This window comes from Myxine glutinosa, chromosome 4 (genome assembly GCF_964187855.1).
Source record: "Myxine glutinosa chromosome 4, kmMyxGlut1.1, whole genome shotgun sequence".
NCBI lineage: Eukaryota > Metazoa > Chordata > Myxini > Myxiniformes > Myxinidae > Myxine > Myxine glutinosa.
Window position 1 is genome coordinate 26090546 of NC_136264.1, and position 18910 is coordinate 26109455.

At 44.7% G+C, this 18910-nt stretch overlaps 1 protein-coding gene across 4 annotated transcripts in view; it reads left to right on the plus strand.

Annotated features, from left to right (window-relative positions):
* The window catches only part of LOC137414574 (uncharacterized), a 37585-nt gene that overhangs the window by 4679 nt on the left and 13996 nt on the right, over positions 1-18910 (plus strand). For 3 of the 4 annotated variants that reach the window (XM_078775528.1, XM_078775531.1, XM_078775529.1), the window contains 8 exons: positions 1914-2143; positions 2420-2474; positions 2564-2625; positions 11552-11598; positions 12614-12659; positions 12974-13270; positions 15472-15522; positions 16059-16200. In XM_078775528.1, coding sequence (XP_078631654.1) covers positions 1923-2143; positions 2420-2474; positions 2564-2625; positions 11552-11598; positions 12614-12659; positions 12974-13270; positions 15472-15522; positions 16059-16200 — 921 coding nt within the window. In that variant the 5' untranslated portion in view covers positions 1914-1922. The remainder of the gene's footprint in view (positions 1-1913; positions 2144-2419; positions 2475-2563; positions 2626-11551; positions 11599-12613; positions 12660-12973; positions 13271-15471; positions 15523-16058; positions 16201-18910) is intronic. The other variant, XM_078775530.1, reaches the window with a different exon arrangement.

Below are 18910 nucleotides of genomic sequence, written 5' to 3' on the forward strand. Positions count from 1 at the left end.
AAAGGGTGTAATGGCGTCTATAGGGTCTAAGGAGTCAATAGGGTCCTGCGAGGTATTAGGGGTCGAAAGGTTCTTATCGGTCTTATCGATCTTAAAGGGTCTTAGTGGTCTTATGGGTCTAAGGCTATAGGGGTCTTAGGGGTCTAAGGGCATAGAGCTCTAAGGGTTCTAAAGGGTGTAACGGGGTCAAAGGTCTAAGGGGTCTATATGGTTATAAAGGGTCTTAGGAATATTAAAGGGTCATGGGTTGATAAGTTCTTAGCGGTCTTATCGGATCTTAGGGATCTTAAAGGGTCTTAGTGGTCTTATGGGTCTAAGGCTATAGAGGTCTAAGGGTTCTAAAGGGTGTAATGGGGTATATAGGGTCTAAGGGGTCTACAGGGTTATAAGGGGACTTAGGAATATTAAAGGGTCTTATGGGTCGAAAGAGTCTTTGGGGTCTATAGGGTCTTAAGGTTCTAAAGCATATTAGGGTTCTAAAGGTTCCTTGGGGTGTAGACAATAGATTGTGCTCGGAAACACAAGAGTTGAAAAGACCCTTCCCATGTCCTTTTTCTCAAGACTGCGTGGGGTTATAGTCAGGTTCACTATAGTCCGTGGGCTGAGTAGGGTTTACATGCACCCCCCCCCCCCCCCCCCCACAACTTAACTTCCCGGGTATGTCCATGTACCCCCCACCCTAGGGGTTAGGAAAAACCATGTTAACAGAAAAAAAACTCATTCCCAAGGTACCTCCCACGCATATTTTGATGTTACCCCCCCTGTGTCAGTGATTTCCGAAAATTAGGGGTAGGCGAAATTCAAATGGCCATAACTTTTTACCTAGTCATCCTATGGTTGCATATGACCCCTCAAAATGTTTGTCCTGGGACACTCTTTACAATGATATGTGTTATATGCAAATGAGGTCACTAATGAGGTCACCAGAGGTCAAACTATGAGGGAATGAGTTTTTTTCTGTTAACATGGTTTTTCCTAACCCCTAGGGTGGGGGGTACATGGACATACCCGGGAAGTTAAGTTGTGGGGGGGGTGCATGTAAACCCTACTCAGCCCACGGACTACTATGTTAACAAATATAATTTCGTTCAAAATTTTTTGTAGATTAGCAAACCTGTACATTTTTGGAATATTCAGAGCATGGAGAATACGAAAATTAATGTTGGCATTTGCGTAGACACCTGCATGGCCGCCATTTTGGATTTTCAAAATGGCCGCCATAAAATACATATTTTGCGCTATCTCGGCTTCTAGTCAACCTAGAAACTTCATTAAATATGCTAATCCTATGTTTTCTGGGTCAAGGAATCCAATAAAGGCCTCAAAATAGGGCTCAGGATTATAGAAAAGCAACAAACAAAGGTGATTGTAAACCATTGTCTTTATATTTGTGATATAACTGTATTACATAATACATGATATTGCAAGTCCTTTGAAGTTATAGGTATGGGTTTATAAAGCAAGAAAGCAGCCTTGTTAGTATCAGATTGAACTATAAGTCCTACACACAGGATCTACGAGGTCTACACCGTTCAGGAATATGCTTTTACAGATCTTCATCACCGTCCTGAGGGTCATTTTCGCAAAGGTGTCTCCGCAAATGTAAACATTAATTTTTGGATTCCTCATGCTCTGAATATTCCAAAAATGTATAGTTTTGCTAATCTACCAAAATTTTGAACGAAGAAACATCGTGAACCTGACTATAAGGTGTACTCTGAACATTCCAATTCAATAAGCGTTTCCTCCAGGTGTTTAAAACAGGGCTGATGCAAATGAAGTTTTGACTCCATGAGTGAGTCGACCTTTTTCATTTCATCCCGGTTATTTGAGTCGAACCGGATCGTGTTATCGTTGCTCCTTTCATCATACACGCTCGCTCTGAATTTCGTTTTTTGCTCTTTCCTTTGGAGACCCGGGCCATGGGGAGACGTCCCACAGGGCGCAGACCGGGCCGGAGCCCCGTGTATGCTTCCGAAGCGGAGCGGCGTGCGGCACGCCGCATGCGCGACAAGGAGCGCAAGGCACGCAGCGTGCACGTCGGGAGGCACAAGGAGTTCTGGGATGAATGCAAGCGGCGTGCCGCTATCCCACGTGACGAGGACTTTGCTGGAGAACTGCTTAACCTGCTGGACCGGGCAGGGTGAGCAGAAAGCCAGAGCTACTTTGACGCTCTTTCAACTCGCGCACAAAGACATTTTCAAGCATTCACATAGGAGATTAACAACTCTGATTCCAGAGTGCTATCGTTGTCGTTTTGAAATATCTGGGAAGACGATGAACCTCACACTGACTCCTAAAAATAAGCAGAGGAGGTGAAGGTTTAGCTCATCTTGCGCTTCAAAATACATGATGAGTTGTACATGTCTGATCACACGGTCAATGTTCATCCGGTGTATATTTGATTCTTGTGTTTCAGGTTCGGTCTACCTTCTCTGGAGCACGACCTCAGCCAGCAAACTGCCAAAGACAAGGTCATATTTATTCCCCTACGCAGCATTTGCCATAATCTTTCAAAATGAGATTCTGGTAGTAATGTGGCTGCACATCCTGTGCTGTGCAGGGGGCTAACCTTTCCCATGACCAGGTAGTTGGAGTTGCAGCTGCTACCAGACTACACTCAAGGTATGGCGCACGTTGTGCAGGACAACGATATTGAGGACCATCTGCTTATTATATAGTATCGGTATGTAAGAGTAGGTGAACGCTAAAGGTAAATTAGGGGAATAATTGATAAATGTAAGCAAAGAAGAACAGAAGAGAGAGGGTGGGGAAAAGGGGAAAAGGGTTTGTAAGGCATAGATAAAGTGAGAAGAGGGAGAAGTTGTGATGGTGGCTTGGGGGAGGTGAAATTTCGCCATTTTTGTGTCCATCATATATAATTACTGGCTGAAGTACTCAGGAGAGGGTGGTGGTATAGGTTGGGAGAGGTGGAGAGGTGGAGGGGGAGTGAGGGGGAGTGTGTGGGGAGAGGCGGAGGAGGAGTGAGGGGAGAGGGTGGGGAGAGTTGGAGGAGGAGTGGGGGGGGGGAGGTGGACGAGGAGTGAGGGGAATGGGGGGGGGAGAGGGTCGGGAGTGGTGGAGGAGGAGTGAGGGGGGAGAGGTGGTGGTATGGGTTGGGAGAGGTGGAGGAGGAGTGAGGGGAGGATGGGGAGAGGTGGAGGAGGAGTGAGGGGAGGATGGGGAGAGGTGGAGGAGGACTGGGGGGGACAGGGTGGGGAGAAGTGGAAGAGGAGTGGGGGGAGAGGTGGAGGAGGAGTGAGGGGAGAGGTGGAGGAGGAGTGGGGGGGGAATATGGTGGGGAGAGGTGGAGGCGGAGTGGGGGAGAGGGTGGGGAGAGGTGGAGGAGGAGTGAGGGGGGAGAGGTGGAGGAGGAGTGGGGAGGGAGGGCGGGAGAGGGTAGGTGGAGGAGGAGTGGGAGGGAGAGGTGGAGGCGGAATGGGGGGGAGGAGAGGGTGGGAGAGGTGGAGGAGGGGTGAGGGAGAGGGTGGGGGGAGGTGGAAGAGGGGTGGTGGATGGGAAGGAGGGGGGGAGAGGGTGGAGGGGGAGTGGGGAGAGGTGGAGGAGGAGTGAGGGGAGAGGATGGGGAGAGTTGGAGGAGGAGTGTGAGGGAGAGGGTGGGGAGAGGTGGAGGAGGAGAGGGTGGGGAGAGGTGGAGGAGGAGTGAGGGGAGTGGGAGGGAGAGGTGGAGGAGGAGTGGGGAAGGGAGAGGTGGAGGAGGAGTGGGGGGGGAGAGGGTAGAGAGAGGTGGAGGAGGAGTGACGGGGAGAGGGTGGGGGTATGTGGAGGAGGAGTGAGGGGAGAGGTGGAGGAGGGGTGGTGGATGGGAAGGAGGGGAGGGAGTGTGTAGAGGACAGAGGAGAAGGGGGACGGGAGGATGACAAATTTACCTTGGCAGAGCCATAGTGCTTTATCCTCAGTGTTGTCCAGGTAAAAAGGGAAATTGGAATACCCTCTACCACCACCACCAGGTGGCGCTACATGGTACACATTTACATAGCAAATTTACCCCCCACACCACGGTGTGATGCCCCGGCCACATAGCCTATGTTACCCCCCCCCCCCCCCCTTCACACACACACAAAATTGTATTTGTAACCCGAGTTTGGAGTTTGTAAATTAAAAGATGTATCCGTGCATAGAACACGTACAAAGAGAGAGAGAGAGAGATAGAGATAGAGATAGAGATATATAGAGATATAGAGATGGAGAGATAGAGATTTTTTTGCCTTTTATAGGTATATACTATATATATATATATATATTGTAATAGTGGACAAATTACATTTGTAATTGAAATTCATGTCACATCTATGATTCATTGAATGTATGTGTAATTGATTCCATTAATGTACGTGTAATTGATTATTGTAATTTACCTGAGGTCTCATGTGTAGATAGCCCATTAGGCTGTGGTAATATTGGAGATGTAATTCCGTAACATGCTGCCTAAATTGGCCATTTTCATGATTCGTAAGTGTCAATTTATCCATCGCCATCAGGCCAAACCACCAATTGCGTGCAGACACGTCTAACCGAATAGTCGAGTATTCTGATTGGTCATAATATGCCTCCTTCTTCTTCCTCTTTGATTAAAATTGCTCTTCTTATCCTTTTTAAGGACTTGTAACACTTTCACCATCACAATAACACCAAGTGATATTCCTCCATTTTCTACAGAACCTTTGTGAGTGTCAGTTTGGTTAATAGAATCGTACTCCAATCATATCACAATGAGAGATTTCCATCTTGGAGCACGTGACTCTTGGGGATGATCCCAATGGCAAGTTTACCTGCAATTCCAAGATGACAATGCCGTACTAAGAATTCCTGCCAGCGTTTATTTAAGGCTCATGGAGGAACTTGTTTTGGACAAGGACATTATGACATGTCGGTGTACTTTTGCATGAATTACAATGACAATAGTAGACGATAGACAAATCAACATCACATCGTATGTTGGATTTGAATGTTGGACCTCAACAGTTGGGAATGCCAAACAAGCTATCGTAGCTATGAGTGGTGATGAGATTTTTATACTCGGTTTGCTTGGGCTATCGAGTTTGCACAAAGTGGGAACATACTCTGGCACCATGTCATTGATGCGACATCACTGTCTAGACTCTAGAGACAGTAGTGTCTCAAACAAGGTTTAGTGACATGTCGCACGATAAAGCTTGGCAGCATGTTATGGCAAGAAATTACCACTTATACATCATCCTTGGGGGAGATCAGGGCACTTCTTACATGAATGACAAGAATATCACGATACATTGGACAATATAATCAATGATAAATACCACTCCCTAGTTGCCATATTTATATTGCCATTCCCGAGTCACTTTTCCTGCTGCCACTCCCTAGTCACCATGTTTCTATTGCTACTCAAGTAGTCACTTTTCCTGCTGCTACTATCTAGTCGCCATATTTATATTGCCACTCCCTAGTCACCATATTTATATTGCCACTCCCTAGTAGCCATATTTATATTGCCACTCCCTAGTCACCATATCTATATTGCCACTCCCTAGTCACCATGTTTCTATTGCTACTCAAGTAGTCACTTTTCCTGCTGCTACTATCTAGTCGCCATATTTATATTGCCACTCCCTAGTCACCATATTTATATTGCCACTCCCTAGTAGCCATATTTATATTGCCATTCCCGAGTCACTTTTCCTGATATCACTCCCTCGTCACCATGTTTCTATTGCTACTCAAGTAGTCACTTTTCCTGCTGCTACTATCTAGTCGCCATATTTATATTGCCACTCCCTAGTCACTTTTCCTGATACCACTCCCTAGTCACCATGTTTCTATTGCTACTCAAGTAGTCACTTTTCCTGCTACTACTATCTAGTCGCCATATGTATATTGCCACTCTCCAGTCACCACATTTCTATTGCCACTCTCTAGTCACCATGTTTCTTTTGCTACTCCCTAGTCGCCATATTTATATTGCCACTCCCTAGTCACCATATTTATATTGCCACTCCCTAGTAGCCATATTTATATTGCCATTCCCGAGTCACTTTTCCTGATATCACTCCCTCGTCACCATGTTTCTATTGCTACTCAAGTAGTCACTTTTCCTGCTACTACTATCTAGTCGCCATATGTATATTGCCACTCTCCAGTCACCATATTTCTATTGCCACTCTCTAGTCACCATATTTCTATTGCCACTCTCTAGTCACCATATTTATATTGCCACTCCCTAGTCGCCATATTTATATTGCCACTCCCTAGTAGCCATATTTATATTGCCACTCCCTAGTAGCCATATTTATATTGCCACTCCTTAGTCGCCATATTTATATTGCCACTCCCTAGTAGCCATATTTATATTGCCATTCCCGAGTCACTTTTCCTGATATCACTCCCTCGTCACCATGTTTCTATTGCTACTCAAGTTGTCACTTTTCCTGCTGCTACTATCTAGTCGCCATATTTATATTGCCACTCCCTAGTCACCTTTCCTGATACCACTCCCTAGTCACCATGTTTCTATTGCTACTCAAGTTGTCACTTTTCCTGCTACTACTATCTAGTCGCCATATCTATATTGCCACTCCCTAGTCACCTTTCCTGATACCACTCCCTAGTCACCATGTTTCTATTGCTACTCAAGTTGTCACTTTTCCTGCTACTACTATCTAGTCGCCATATCTATATTGCCACTCTCCAGTCACCATGTTTCTATTGCTACTCAAGTAGTCACTTTTCCTGCTACTACTATCTAGTCGCCATATTTCTATTGCCACTCTCTAGTCGCCATATTTATATTGCCATTCCCGAGTCACTTTTCCTGCTACTACTATCTAGTCGCCATATTTCTATTGCCACTCTCTAGTCGCCATATTTATATTGCCACTCCCTCGTCACCATGTTTCTATTGCTACTCAAGTTGTCACTTTTCCTGCTGCTACTATCTAGTCGCCATATTTATATTGCCACTCCCTAGTCACCTTTCCTGATACCACTCCCTAGTCACCATGTTTCTATTGCTACTCAAGTTGTCACTTTTCCTGCTACTACTATCTAGTCGCCATATCTATATTGCCACTCCCTAGTCACCTTTCCTGATACCACTCCCTAGTTACCATGTTTCTATTGCTACTCAAGTTGTCACTTTTCCTGCTACTACTATCTAGTCGCCATATCTATATTGCCACTCTCCAGTCACCATGTTTCTATTGCTACTCAAGTAGTCACTTTTCCTGCTACTACTATCTAGTCGCCATATTTCTATTGCCACTCTCTAGTCGCCATATTTATATTGCCACTCTCTAGTCACCATATTTCTATTGCCACTCTCTAGTCACCATATTTCTATTGCCACTCTCTAGTCACCATATTTATATTGCCACTCTCTAGTCACCATATTTCTATTGCCACTCTCTAGTCACCATATTTCTATTGCCACTCTCTAGTCACCATATTTCTATTGCCACTCTCTAGTCACCATATTTATATTGCCACTCTCCAGTCACCATATTTCTATTGCCACTCTCTAGTCACCATATTTCTATTGCCACTCTCCAGTCACCATATTTCTATTGCCACTCTCTAGTCGCCATATTTCTATTGCCACTCTCTAGTCGCCATATTTATATTGCCACTCTCTAGTCACCATATTTCTATTGCCACTCTCCAGTCACCATATTTCTATTGCCACTCTCTAGTCGCCATATTTCTATTGCCACTCTCTAGTCACCATATTTCTATTGCCACTCTCCAGTCACCATATTTCTATTGCCACTCTCTAGTCACCATATTTATATTGCCACTCCCTAGTCGCCATATTTATATTGCCACTCCCTAGTAGCCATATTTATATTGCCACTCCCTAGTAGCCATATTTCTATTGCCACTCCCTAGTCGCCATATTTATATTGCCACTCCCTAGTAGCCATATTTATATTGCCATTCCCGAGTCACTTTTCCTGATATCACTCCCTCGTCACCATGTTTCTATTGCTACTCAAGTAGTCACTTTTCCTGCTGCTACTATCTAGTCGCCATATTTATATTGCCACTCCCTAGTCACCTTTCCTGATACCACTCCCTAGTCACCATGTTTCTATTGCTACTCAAGTTGTCACTTTTCCTGCTACTACTATCTAGTCGCCATATCTATATTGCCACTCTCCAGTCACCATGTTTCTATTGCTACTCAAGTAGTCACTTTTCCTGCTACTACTATCTAGTCGCCATATTTCTATTGCCACTCTCTAGTCACCATATTTCTATTGCCACTCTCTAGTCACCATATTTCTATTGCCATTCCCGAGTCACTTTTCCTGCTACTACTATCTAGTCGCCATATTTATATTGCCACTCTCCAGTCACCATATTTCTATTGCCACTCTCTAGTCACCATATTTATATTGCCATTCCCGAGTCACTTTTCCTGATACCACTCCATAGTCACCATGTTTCTATTGCTACTCTCTTGTCATCACATTTTGTTTGCCACTTCCTCAACACATATTTCCTCCTACCACTCCCGATAGTCGCCATGTTTTGAATGCCACTCAAGTATTTACTTTTCCTGCTACCAATCCCTAGTCACCATGTTTCTATCACCACTCTCTTGTCATCATAGTTTGATTACCACTCCATAGTCACATTTTCTGATTATCACTCCAAAGCCTGGCGTTGGCTTAGCGGTTAGGGTGCCGGCTTGGGATCCTAGGATCCTGGGTTCGAATCCCGGTCGATCGCTGAATTAACGCCAGGGGGTTGACTCAGCCTGTCATCCTTCCGAGGTCGGCAAATTGAGTACCAGCTTGCTGGGATGAATGATCACGGTGTGTACCCCGATTCAGAATAGGTACACCGTATCCCTGCGCATTGTAACAGCGTGACCAAGGGTTGGCGTCAGGAAGTGCATCCGGCCATAAAAACATTGCCTCAAACAGGGAACCATGATTGTCATGGGGCCCGCAAGGCCAACCCCCGCTCTAGCGGGGAAAAATGGCCTTAAAACGATCATTCATTCATTCATTCACTCCATAGCCACTTTTCGTGATTACCACTCCACATTCACTTTTCTTCATTACCACTCCATAGTCACTTTTCTTGATTACCACTCCACAGTCACTTTTCCTGATTATCACTCCATAGTCACTTTTCCTGATTACCACTCCATATTCACTTTTCTTCATTACCACTCCATAGTCACTTTTCTTGATTACCACTCCATAGTCACTTTTCTTGATTACCACTCCAAAGTCACTTTTCTTGATTACCACTCCATAGTCACTTTTTGTGATCACCACTCCATAGTCACTTTTTGTGATTACCACTCCATAGCCACTTTTTGTGATTACCACTCCATAGTAATTTTTTGTGATTACCACAACATAGGCAATTTTCGTGATTACCACTCCATAATCACTTTTCGTGATTACCACTCCATGGTCACTTTTCCTGATTACCACTCCACAGTCACTTTTCGTGATTACCACTTCATAGTCACATTTCGTGATTACCACTCCATAGTCATTTTTCGTGATTAGCACTTCATAGTCACTTTTCGTGATTACCACTCCATAATCACTTTTCTTCATTACCACTCCATAAGCACTTTTCTTGATTACCACTCCATAGTCACTTTTCGTGATTACCACTCCATAGTCACTTTTCTTGATTACCACTCCATAATCACTTTTCTTCATAACCACTCCATAATCACTTTTCGTGATTACCACTCCATAGTCGCTTTTCGTGATTACCATTCCATCGTCACTTTTTGTGATTACCACTCCATAGTCACTTTTTGTGATTACCACTCCATCATCACTTTTCTTGATTACCAATCCATTGTCACTTTTCGTAATTACCACTCCATAGTCACTTTTCCTGATTACCACTCCATAGTCACTTTTCTTGATTACCACTCCATAGTCACTTTTCGTGATTACCACTCCATAGTCACTTTTCTTGATTACCACTCCATAATCACTTTTCTTCATTACCACTGCATCGGCAGTTTTCGTGATTACCACTCCATAGTCACTTTTCCTGATTACCACTCCATAGTCACTTTTCTTGATTGCCACTCCATATTCACTTTTCGTGATTACCACTCCATAGTCACTTTTCTTGATTACCACTCCATAATCACTTTTCGTGATTACCACTCCACAGCCACTTTTCGTGATTACCACTCCATAGTCACTTTTCTTCATTACCACTCCATAGTCACTTTTCGAGATTACCACTCCATAGTCACTTTTTGTGATTACCACTCCATAATCACTTTTCTTGATTGTCACTCCATAGTCACTTTTCTTGATTACCACTCCATAGTCACTTTTCTTGATTACCACTCCATAATCACTTTTCTTCATTACCACTCCATAATCACTTTTCGTGATTACCACTCCATAGTCACTTTTCGTGATTACCACTCCATAGTCACTTTTCTTCATTACCACTCCATAGTCACTTTTTTGTGATTACCACTCCATAGTCACTTTTTGTGATTACCACTCCATAATCACTTTTCTTGATTTATCACTCCATAGTCACATTTCTTGATTACCACCCCATAGTCACTTTTCTTGATTACCACTACATAGTCACTTTTCGTGATTACCACTCCATAGGCACTTTTCGTGATTGCCACTCCATAGTCACTTTTTGTGATTACCACTCCATAGTCACTTTTTGTAATTACCACTCCATCGTCACTTTTCCTCATTACCACTCCATAACCACTTTTCGTTATTACCACTCCATAGTCACTTTTCGTGATTACCACTCCATAGTCACTTTTCGTGATTACCACTCCATAGTCACTTTTCGTAATTACCACTCCATAGTCACTTTTCGTAATTACCACTCCATAGTCACTTTTCGGGAGTACCACTCCATAGTCACTTTTGTGATTACCACTCCATAGTCGCGTTTCCTCATTACCACTCCATAGTCACTTTTCGTGATTGCCACTCCATCGTCACTTTTTGTGATTACCACTCCATAGTCACTTTTCATGATTACCACTCCATCACCACTTTTCGTGATTGCCACTCCATCGTCACTTTTTGTGATTACCACTCCATAGTCACGTTTCTTGATTACCACTCCATAGTCACTTTCTTCATTACCACTCCATCATCACTTTTCTTGATTACCACTTCATCGTCACTTTTCTTGATTACCACTCCATCGTCACTTTTCTTGATTACCACTCCATAGTCACTTTCTGTGATTACCACTCCATAGTCACTTTCTGTGATTACCACTCCATAGTCACTTTTCTTGATTCCCACTCCATAGTCACTTTTCAGGCTACTAGTCCCTAGTCACCATGTTTCGGTTGCCATTCCCTGGTCGTTTTTTCTGGGTCGTTTCTGCCCTAGCCGCCATTTTGTTACTGGGCGTAGCTACTGTTTTCTGGATGGCACTCTTCGGCTGCAGTTACCTGAGCACGTTCCAATGACCCATCATTGTTTTCTGAGTGCCGTTTCACCAGTTCCCTTTTTGTGATCGACATTTTCTCGATAGATTGACTGATGCTGCACTTGTGTTTGTTCACCAGAAACCAGACAAACGGTTACTTTTCAAAGCACACAGGTGAGCACACCGGTAAGTAACAATAACCATCCACGAGCAACTCCCATCATTTCAAGCTAAGGATGTGAAGCTTTATCATGTGTTATGGATTACAGTTATTGATTTGAAGGATACACAACACAACAACATGCATTTTAAAAGCCATTTTCCCTGCTAGAGCGGGGGTTAGCCTTGCGGTCCCCATGACAATCTTCTCCATCTTGCCCTATTTTCTGCATCTCTCCTTGTTAACCCCCTTGCCCGCATTTCTTCTTCCACCATCTTTAGCCAAGTCTTTCTCGGTCTTCCCCGTCCTCTACTTCCTTTTACATTCATTTCCATCACTCTTCTCAACCAGTCACTTTCATCCTTCCTCAACACATGACCAAACCATCACAACCTGTTCCTCTTCACAGCATCAATCACAGGCTCTATTCCCATCATCTTTCGCAATTCATCATTTGTCTTCCTCTCTCTCAACGATACTCTGCACATCCACCGAACCATTCGCATTTCCACCCTTTCCAACCTTCGTTGCTGCTCTACGTTCATTACCCATGTCTCACTCCCATAAATCATAACACTTCTCACACATACAGCATACACCTTTCCCTTCAGCTTCAACGACACTCCCCTCATCATCAGCACGCCACTCAGGATGAAGGATGTGAGTGGTAAATCCGTTTTTTCCTCCACCTATAAAATTTGTCTGTTTCTGAATGCAGTGGAAACGCTCCAGCCAGGTCTCATTTTACCTGTATTTTATATTTTCATCACAGACAAAATCATTTCTTACAAATACGTTATTTCGAGGGACATTCTTGTAAACAGGGAGTCTGATTAAATTTGCAAACTTTTACAATTCTGTAGGTTTTCTTTTTCCTTCTGTAAATCAGATTACACATGCAACAAGCAGCTATGACTCACTGTATTTACCTCAACAGTAGTTTTACTCAATATTTATGATTTTCCTCAATATTTATGAGATTCATGCGAGAAATCCGCCAGGATAAGAATGTGACGGGATGTCCATGGTGCTTGTGTTCAGAGGCCGGTGCAGACACGCAGACAGCTGAAGCCAAGCGCTGTCGATTGTGAGTCGGGGATTGACTGTAAATGAGTGATATGAGTGTTAAGCCCCTGTCACACCTTGACGATTTAGCCAGCGTATGCCGACGTATCAAAATTGAGTGCTGGTGTGAGTCATACGCTGGCATACGTCGACAAATTTTGTGCATGCACGAAATTTGTCGACGAGCTCGGCGTACTACGACGTATGCCAGCGTGCTTCAGCGTGCTCTTAACGTAGCCAAATTTTTCATACGTCGGCATACGCTGGCTAAAACGTCAAGGTGTGACAGCGGCTTTAGAAGTGCATCTGATTTTTTTTTTTGTCAAAATTTTCCAGAAGTATGTGTGAAGATGACGATGATGATGACGAGGCGGAGGAGGATGAAGAAGAAAAGGAGGATGATGAATATGAGGAAGATCGAGAACAGAACGAATGGTCAGGAAAAGCAAGTGATGTCTTGAACCAGAAAAATGGCAGCAATAACTATCGCAATGCGGAGACCGGCCAAGGAGGAACCTCGCAGTGCAGAAAGCAGTTCACACAGCATAAAGCTGGCACCTTGTATCGTGATGGAGAAAAAGGAGTCAAGGAAGAGAAGGCACCTGCAGGCAACACTGTACGCTTTGCGGACAGGTAATTTTAATTTCACACGGCCATTTTGTAACCTTGTCCTATAAATCTGCTCAGAAATCTGGTGAAAACTGCGTGGTTTGGTGTAGTCATAGTGCTCAATCAAAGTATAAAGAGTCTTAAGAGGCCATCCACATATTGTGTACCCATGAGGGAGGGGAATTGAGATGGAGGTAACAGGAGGGATAGCAATGTAGGTTATGTGCAAGTGAGAAGTGCAAAGATTCCACGAATGTTATCCACATAATATGTGTATGGATTCGAATTGAAGCCCACTCCCCCATTTGATGGAAAGTACCACATGACATTCTTTAATTTGGTGGTGGCAGAACCATAGCCTTGCATTTGCCATATTTCTCTATTTGTTACAGAAACTGCAATCTGCATGGAGACGCATTGTTTTATCTGGAAAATTGTGTTTGTTTCTTCTTATAATCCAGAAGGAATTAATGAATCACTTTAAGCTCATTTGAGCCGGGCCCAACCAGAGACCGGTAGGTGAGGTGGTCTGAGGTTTGCGGCACAGCGGAGGGATTGATTGGAATTGGAGATTTATTTCAACTCAGCCAAACTGTAATCCTGGTGCTAACTACAACTAGAGGGTTCATACAACACGATACCCCGAGTCGTATTCCAATATACATATACTTCAATTTTAACAAAGAAAGTATTTTAAAGATCTTTTTTAAAATTCCGGAAGTTTAGGGCTATTGAAGCACCCTTATACACCACCTTATTTAACACATCCAAGTACTGCTGAACTGGAGGTTCTTGGAGGTATTATGAAGATTTGTATTCTTCAGTCATTCAAGTATATAATTCAATTTAAATAAACGTTTAAAGGCGTATAAATTAATTAATTCCGGGTTTTACTGCTGTTTTACCCAGTGTCGATTACACCACCTTATCGAATACATTACATTTGTTCTTCTTACCAGTTGTTTGTGTCCTTTATAACGTCTTTAAAAACAGTATGTTTCCTGTTTGTAATAATTGTACACCGCTCCTTTCCTATACCATCTCCAGGTGCTGTATGACGTCATTGCCGGGCACCGAAGAGGGCCCAGCAATGACGCGCGTTGAAAGGGAGTAATCAGTTTTCACTCCGGTTTCTTTCTTGTTTTCTTGTTTGTTTGTCCAGGCGATATCTCAGCCATCCTTTGAGCTGGGAAGCTGAAATTTCGGCTTTTTTGCTGAAAAAAGTTTTTAACTTTTGCTTTGGCAAAAAAATTATTTTTTGTTTTTTGATTAAACAATTAATTGATTAGTTACTTAATTATTATCGATCAATTAAGTACTTATTTATTTCCTTTCTCTTCTGGGCATTATCTCAGGCATCTTTTGAGCTAGGAAGGTGATAATTGGATGCGACAATGATCAAGTGATTTAGCTATAAAGCATGTTTTTGATTTTTTGATTAATCAATGAATCGATTGATTTATTGATTGATTAATTATTTTTTTCGATTTTTTTCGATTCATGACTTAATTAATTTTCAAACAGTTACAGCTTCGGGTGAAGAACTGGTGGCTTAGCGATGTATGCTATTAGCCAATTGATTAAGAAAATATTTTATGATTATTATTTATTGATTTTAATTATGCAATTAATCAATCACTTATTGTACACCTCTCCCTCCCAATACAGTCTCTATTAGCTGGAGGATATTTATTCATTTGGCATTGGGGCAGTGTACTTTGAATGTATCTGTACTTTTTTTTTTTTTTTTTGTTTGACTACCAGACATGTTTGACTACCAGACATGTTTGACTACCAGACATGTTTGACTACCAGACATGTTTGACTACCAGACATGTTTGACTTCCAGACATTTTTGACCACCAGACATTTTTGACTACCAGAGTAAAAACTGAATTAAGTTGTTTCTCGATCATAAATTGACGATCATAAGCTGATCAGACAGACGGACGGACATGAACCAATTGCTTAACCCTGCTTTTCTCTTTGCGTGCGTGAGTAATAAATGCCTATCTCATGTGACCTGGGGATATTACCTTTTCTTTTCTCTCCAAATCTATTACCAGAGAATCTCCAAATCTGTCACATGGTTGGAGTTATTTATTACATTACAATCACCAGCTTGGTTTTGCTTTGAAATTATGAGAAATGGGACAATAAAGTACTATGCCTGGACACGAGAAGGTGTTCAATTTTCTGTTCTGCCTGTGTTACGTGCTGTGCAGGAAAAAAGCTGGAGCGAGCGTTGTCAGTGTAGACAACAAGCCTGTGATGAGGTGAGAACTCCACTTTAACAGGGTGATGGTGCCAACGATGTAAGCTTAGCCTCCCACAGGAGGAGGTTACCTGCTGGCTCAGGTTTGGAAAGGAAATGCATATGCTTTTGCCATAATTTTGCTTACAACTCACTCTTCCTCAAACGCTCTTTCTCCTGACTCATTACACCACATATATACCCTTTAATTAGGCCTGGCGTTGGCTTACCAGTTAAAGTAGCTGGCTTAAGATCTTAGGGTCTTGAGTTTGAGCCCCTGCCGTGCCATTGAAATAACACCAGGTGGGTTGCCTTGTCATCTTCCGAGGTTGGCAAAATGAGTACCAGCTTACTGGTTACGGGGCACTGCATCAGCTGCACGGCCCTGCTTCCAGGAGATGATGCAACCAGCAGCCACAGGCTACAGACGAACCAACAACCCTTTGATTAACTAATTTAATGATACGCTGCATCAATGTCCAATGACAAGTCAAGATGATTTGATGTAATTGAGCCCAACCACTCAGGTGCACCCCTCTGCGTGCTCCCTGTGGACAGGCGGGGGACCTGCACCATGGTGAATCGTCCGAGTAGCGGTAAGAAAAAGGGCTCCACCCTGGAGGCGGATGGATTGCCAGCCCTATTCCACTGCATACACCCAGGTTGTGAAAAGGTCTACAGGGTCAAGGAGTATCTGTCGGTAGGATTCCATGCATGGTGGACTTGCCCATTGCTGTCTTCACAACCACAGTTCATTGTTTTTACAAATGTTTTTACTGGAATTTATCCGTCGTAATCACTTGTATTAAGTGATGGCATTTTAAAGTGTTTACAGGCAGCGGCAAAATTACAGAGACCTTGAGTCACTTTTATTTTACTGATGATGATTATTTATCGTTTGTACCCTCGTTAACCACGCCCCTCCCAATCCCTCCCCCTTTACCCTCCTGAGAGTTTCCTTCTGTATCCATCATGTCACCCCATGCATCCTCTCCTGCCCCCAATTCCTCTCCACACCACCCATTGTTTATCTGCCTCCCTCTATTTTGGCCTTCAGCTCTGCTGTTGGTGTTTCCCCCCTCTTTCTGCTGCTCCTTTTATCTTGTGTCCTGATCTGTTCAGTGTACTGGTACTTGCTCTTCCACGAACCTCGACTATGTATACAAAGAAATCGAGACGAGGGAGGCTGAAGGCTCAATAGTACCAAAGACCCAAACCTTTTGCCAGATTATTTAAACATGACTCAATCAAGTGATTTTGTTGTTGGAAATTTCATTGCACAATTTCATTTTGGAAATCTCATTTTGTTGTCGCAACTAAAAATTGTGAGCTTTTTTTTCTTTTTCTTTTTTCTTTTTTTTTGTATACAAGATCGAGGCTCGTGTAAGAGTTAAAATGTAAGAGATGATTTTGTGAGTAAAATTGTAAGTTGTTGGAAGTATAAATTGTGAAATCCACCTGAGATGCGAGGCTTTCCACCTGAGACACGGGGCCTTCCACCCGAGACGCGGGGCCTTCCACCCGAGACGCGGGGCCTTCCACCCGAGACGCGGGGCCTTCCACCCGAGACGCGGGGCCTTCCACCCGAGACGCGGGGCCTTCCACCCGAGACGCGGGGCCTTCCACCCGAGACGCGGGGCCTTCCACCCGAGACGCGGGGCCTTCCACCCGAGACGCGGGGCCTTCCACCCGAGACGCGGGGCCTTCCACCCGAGACGCGGGGCCTTCCACCCGAGACGCGGGGCCTTCCACCCGAGACGCGGGGCCTTCCACCCGAGACGCGGGGCCTTCCACCCGAGACGCGGGGCCTTCCACCCGAGACGCGGGGCCTTCCACCCGAGACGCGGGGCCTTCCACCCGAGACGCGGGGCCTTCCACCCGAGACGCGGGGCCTTCCACCCGAGACGCGGGGCCTTCCACCCGAGACGCGGGGCCTTCCACCCGAGACGCGGGGCCTTCCACCCGAGACGCGGGGCCTTCCACCCGAGACGCGGGGCCTTCCACCCGAGACGCGGGGCCTTCCACCCGAGACGCGGGGCCTTCGACCCGAGACGCGGGGCCTTCGACCCGAGACGCGGGGCCTTCGACCCGAGACGCGGGGCCTTCGACCCGAGACGCGGGGCCTTCGACCCGAGACGCGGGGCCTTCGACCCGAGACGCGGGGCCTTCGACCCGAGACGCGGGGCCTTCGACCCGAGACGCGGGGCCTTCGACCCGAGACGCGGGGCCTTCGACCCGAGACGCGGGGCCTTCGACCCGAGACGCGGGGCCTTCGACCCGAGACGCGGGGCCTTCCACCCGAGACGCGGGGCCTTCCACCCGAGACCCGGGGCCTTCCACCCGAGACGCGGGGCCTTCCACCCGAGACGCGGGGCCTTCCACCCGAGACGCGGGGCCTTCCACCCGAGACGCGGGGCCTTCCACCCGAGACGCGGGGCCTTCCACCCGAGACGCGGGGCCTTCCACCCGAGACGCGGGGCCTTCCACCCGAGACGCGGGGCCTTCCACCCGAGACGCGGGGCCTTCCACCCGAGACGCGGGGCCTTCCAACTTAGACGCATCCCTTAAGACTTGGCTCCTGGTCTGATTTTAACATGTTTTATCGTCCATCAATCTATCACCTATGCCAAAGAAAGAGTGAATTGGGAAAAGAAAGGGAAGGACAGGTTATAAATGTAAAAGGGCAAGAAGGTTTTATCCCAAGGCACATCGGGGGAATGTCTGGAGCATGCAGGATTGGAAAAGTTCAAAAATTGTTTTTGCCATATCTGCTACTACGTATTTGGTTCCTATGTTATGTTATGCTACATATTTGGTTCCTATGTTATGTTTTTCTTTTTCTTCTGTGTTCTTCGTTTTATATTTTACACAGAATATTTTAAACATTCGTCCATCCATTATTCTTTCCAAACCTAGTGATGCTGATATTAGCAGTTTGGTCTTCTGACTCATTTCATAGCTATCCCACTTGATTGGAGTCTGGGGATCTGGGGCAGCCAAGGAAGTTGGAAATCCTCGTCATGCAGTGCGAAGGTTTTGTTGTTATCCGATAGTGTAGAAAAAACCAAGCTGGCTTATTAATGACCTTCAGGGAAGGAGTAATCTATCTGTTTCCACCTGGCCTACATGCAGTGCCTGTCTTCACTTTATCGTTTAATCAGGATGTCTTTGGAGCAACTTGCGATAGACACAAAGAAATGGAAAGAATAGATTGCATCCAAACCAAATCTGAAATGTTAAACACATTTTGATGAATATGGATAAATGATAAAGTCAAGGTTAGTGTAAAAATATAATGTATCTGATGGTCTGAATAACCATGATCACTTCCCCATAGCTTGAGAGCGTAGTATTGAGTACCATGTCTTATAGTGATTTTTCTTTGTTATCATGTCCTTGTCCAATGTACA